General features: G+C 52.0%; 1 protein-coding gene across 1 annotated transcript in view; it reads left to right on the forward strand.

Moving 5' to 3' along the window:
- The first annotated feature begins 328 nt into the window (after nt 1-328).
- Nucleotides 329-3,876, forward strand: part of NPC1L1 (NPC1 like intracellular cholesterol transporter 1) — a 15,206-nt gene continuing 11,658 nt past the window's right edge. The window contains exons 1-2 of the mRNA XM_060171001.1: nt 329-427; nt 3,046-3,871. Coding sequence (XP_060026984.1) covers nt 374-427; nt 3,046-3,871 — 880 coding nt within the window. The 5' untranslated portion in view covers nt 329-373. The remainder of the gene's footprint in view (nt 428-3,045; nt 3,872-3,876) is intronic.

Below are 3,876 nucleotides of genomic sequence, written 5' to 3' on the forward strand. Positions count from 1 at the left end.
CGTCACAGCAAGAGCTGATCTAATCCCTGAGGGGCGCTAGGGACACTGGGGTGTCTGGGTGGGGTTGTGAGGCTGGACCAGGGTGGACAGTGGGGGGTGCAGGGAGATGAGAGGTTGAAGCCCTCTGGGAGGTGGGTGGAGGGGGTATCCCAGATCCTGCATGGGGAGACTGACGTGGGAGGCTGTCCCTTGGGTGGAGGGAGGAGAGCTGGGTGGATCATTAACTGGGGGAGCCCCGCGGCGAGGCCCTATTGGCCCCAGTGCAGTCAGGCCAGGCCAGGCCAGCCCTTTTGGGAGTCTGCCTTACTCTCCAACCCCTGTAGCCAGCTCCTGGCTGCCTCTGGACCTGTTGGTTCCTCTCTGACCCTCTGAGATGGCGGAGGACAACCTGAGGACCTGGCTCCTCTGGGTCTTGCTCTTGCGCTCGGTGAGCCCTGGCACCTGGTCCATCCCCACTGTCCCCTGTCTGGGTTGGGCCATTGGAGGGGGTAGGGCAACTGGGTACTAGGCTGGGAGCTGATTTAAGGGGACTGATATCTGGACAGATGTGAGATCCCCAGTCCCTAGTGGAGGGATGTGGTCAGAAGGTCCTGGCCTGCCATGTCTCTGAGCCATGAGGTTGTGACATGGGTTTGGTGGTGGGGGGCAGTTGGACCCCATCTGATGTGGATGCCATGCCTTGAGCTGGCAGGTGGGATGTGGAAGTGGGTCTAGTTCTGGAGATACTGGTGGTGATAGCTTCTGGGGGGAATCACCCTCAGAGGATTTTTGCCTGGAGAAGTTTGCCTGGGGTGTTCTTGCCTCACCTGCTAATCTGGGGGCAGGTGTAGGCTTTTGGCCGAGCAGGTAAGGCAGGGGAGGTTGTGCGCTGAAACTCCCAGATGGGTCCTGAGTTTAGGGCTTGGTGTGCAGCCTGGCATCTCAGCAATTTCAGGTACATCGTTTCACAGGACACCTCAGAGCCAGACCCCTACAGACCTCATTCTGGCTTGTTTTCAGTTATTATTATTCTCTTATTTTATTTATGATAGTGATAAAGAAGGCAAAAAGAGACCACAGCACTGAAGCTAAGTAGCACTCTATCCAAGGAAGCTATTTTTACTTATTTTTTTTAAATTTTAGGTTATTTATTTAGATAGAAACAGAGAAACTGAGAGTCAAGGGGAAGATATAGAGAGATGGAGAAAGAAAGACCGTAACCCTGTTTCACCACTCGTGAACCTTCCCCTTGAAGGTGGGGTCTGGTGGCTTGAACACAGGTCTTTGTTCACCGTAATGTATGTACTCTGCCAGGTGTGCCACCACGAAGCCCTCAAAAGTAGCATTCTTTTTAGTACTTGAAGAATTTTTTTTTTTTTTTTTGCCTCCAGGGTTATCTATCTCTGGAGCATGGTGCCTGGAGCACCATGAATCCACTGCTCTTGGAAGCTATTTTTTTCCCTTTTGTTGCCCTTGTTGTGGTTATTATTGTCGTCGTTTTTAGATAAGACAGAGAGAAATGGAGAGAGGAGGGGAAGTCAGAGTGGGCGAGAGAAAGATAGACATCTGCAGACCTGCTCCACCGCCTGTGAAGGGACCCCCCTGCAGGTGGGGAGCTGGAGGCTTGAACCAGATCCTTAGGCCGGTCCCTGAGCTTCACACCATGTGGGCCTGGTGCCCAGAATTTTTTTCTCTATTGGAGGGGTTTAATGGCTTATAGTAAACAGCAAAATACAGTAGTTTGTACATATTTAACATTTTTCAGCTTCCCATATTAATAGTTCAAACCTCACCAAGTCCTCCTCTGCCATCATGTTCCAGGACCTAAACCCTCCCTCCTTACCCCAGAGTCTTTTACTTTGGTGCAATACACTAAACCAAAGTAGCTATTTTGAGGATTCCCCTGGATTTGCTTTTTTTTTTTTTTAAAAAAAAAATTACATTTATTTTATTATTTAGAAAAATTTAAAACAGTTCTTTCTTCTTTCTCTCTTTTTTCCTCCTTTCTTTTTTCCTTTATTTTGTTCTCTCTTTTTTGAATAGAGGCAGAAATTTAAGGGGAGGGGGAGATAGGGAAAGAGACAGAGAGACACCTGCAGCACTGCTTTACCACTCCTAAGCTTCCTCACTGCAGTTAGAGACTAGGGGCTTGAGCCTGGGTCTTTGCATATTGTAACATGTCCTCTCAACTGGATGTACCACTACCCAGCCAGCATATTTACTTTATTTTATTTTTAAAAATATTTATTTATTCCCTTTTGTTGCCCTTGTTGTTTTTTTATTGTTGTAGTTATTATTCTTGTCATCATTGTTGGATAGGACATAGAGAAATCGAGAGAGGATGGGAAGACAGAGATGGGGAGAGAAAGAAACACTTGCAGACCTGCTTCACCACTTGTGAAGCGACTCCCCTGCAGGTGGGGAGCTGAGGGCTCGAACTGGAATTCTTACGCCGGTCCTTGGTGCTTTGCATGACCTGTGCTTAACCTGCTGTGCTACTGCCCGACTCCCTAATTATTTTATTTTAATAAGAGAGAAATACATAATGAGCATGGATCAGCTGTGGCTTATGATAGTGCTGAGGACTGAATCTGGGACCTTGGAGCTTCAAACATGTGAATCTTTGCAGAACCACTATGCTGTTTCCCCAGCCCAAGATTACTTATTTTTCAAGCTCTGGCTATCCATCTATCTATATATCTATCTGTCTATCTATCTGTCTACCTATCTATCTGGGAGAGAGAACCAGAATATCAATCTAGTACATGCCAGGGATCAAATTCAGGACCCCATGCTTGAGAGTCTAACGCTTTATACACTGTACCACCACTTGGCCTCCACCTAGCTTTGCTCGACTGGCCATTCTCAGGATGAAGGCCTGGCTAGCATGGCTATCTGTCCCTTGGTGTTGCCTCAGCATTTTCCTGGGGACCCTTCTGGACTCTGGATGCCCACCCCTGCTCAGACCCTTTCCGCAACTTGTGTTGTCCTCCCTGCTGCACATCCTCCAGGTCTAGGGGCTCAGGGTGATACAGGATGACTTTGCTTCCCCTCCCCCCCCCCCAGGCCCTGGGCGAGCTGTATACACCTATTCATGCAGCAGACACCTGCGCCTTCTATGGAGAGTGCGGAAAGAACCCGGAACTGTCAGGGAGCCTGGCCACCCTGTCCAACGTGTCCTGCTTGTCCAACACACCAGCACAGCTACTGGAGGGTGAGCACCTGGCCCTGCTGCGGAGCATCTGCCCTCGCCTGTACCGTGGCCCTCACTCCACTCGTGCCTGCTGCTCTGCCGCACAGCTGCTGTCCCTGAGGTCCAGCATGGCACTCACCAAGGCGCTGCTCACCCGCTGCCCTGCCTGTGCTGACAACTTCGTGAGCCTGCACTGCCACAACACCTGCAGCCCCGACCAGAGCCTTTTCATCAACGTGACACGTGTGGTGGCACAAGGTGGGCCAGATAAGCGGGCTGTGGTGGCCTATGAGGCCTTCTACCAGCGCGCCTTTGCCGAGCGCACCTATGAGTCCTGCAGCCGGGTGCGCATCCCCGCAGCTGCCACGCTGGCTGTGGGGACCATGTGTGGCGTGTATGGCTCGGCCCTCTGCAACGCCCAGCGCTGGCTCAACTTCCAGGGCGACACAGGCAATGGCCTGGCCCCCCTGGACATCACTTTCCACCTCATGGAGTCTGGCCAGACACCCGGGGCTGGGATGCAGCCCCTGAGTGCTGAGCTCACCCCCTGCGATGCCTCTGAGGGCAATGGCTCGGCGCCCTGCTCCTGCCAGGACTGCGCTGCCTCCTGCCCTGTCATTGTCCGCCCAACGGGCCTGGATGCCACCTTCCGCCTGGGCCGCCTGGATGGCTGGCTGGCCGTGGTCATCATCCTCTGTGGCCTG

Source organism: Erinaceus europaeus, chromosome 14 (genome assembly GCF_950295315.1).
Source record: "Erinaceus europaeus chromosome 14, mEriEur2.1, whole genome shotgun sequence".
Taxonomy (NCBI): Eukaryota; Metazoa; Chordata; class Mammalia; order Eulipotyphla; family Erinaceidae; genus Erinaceus; species Erinaceus europaeus.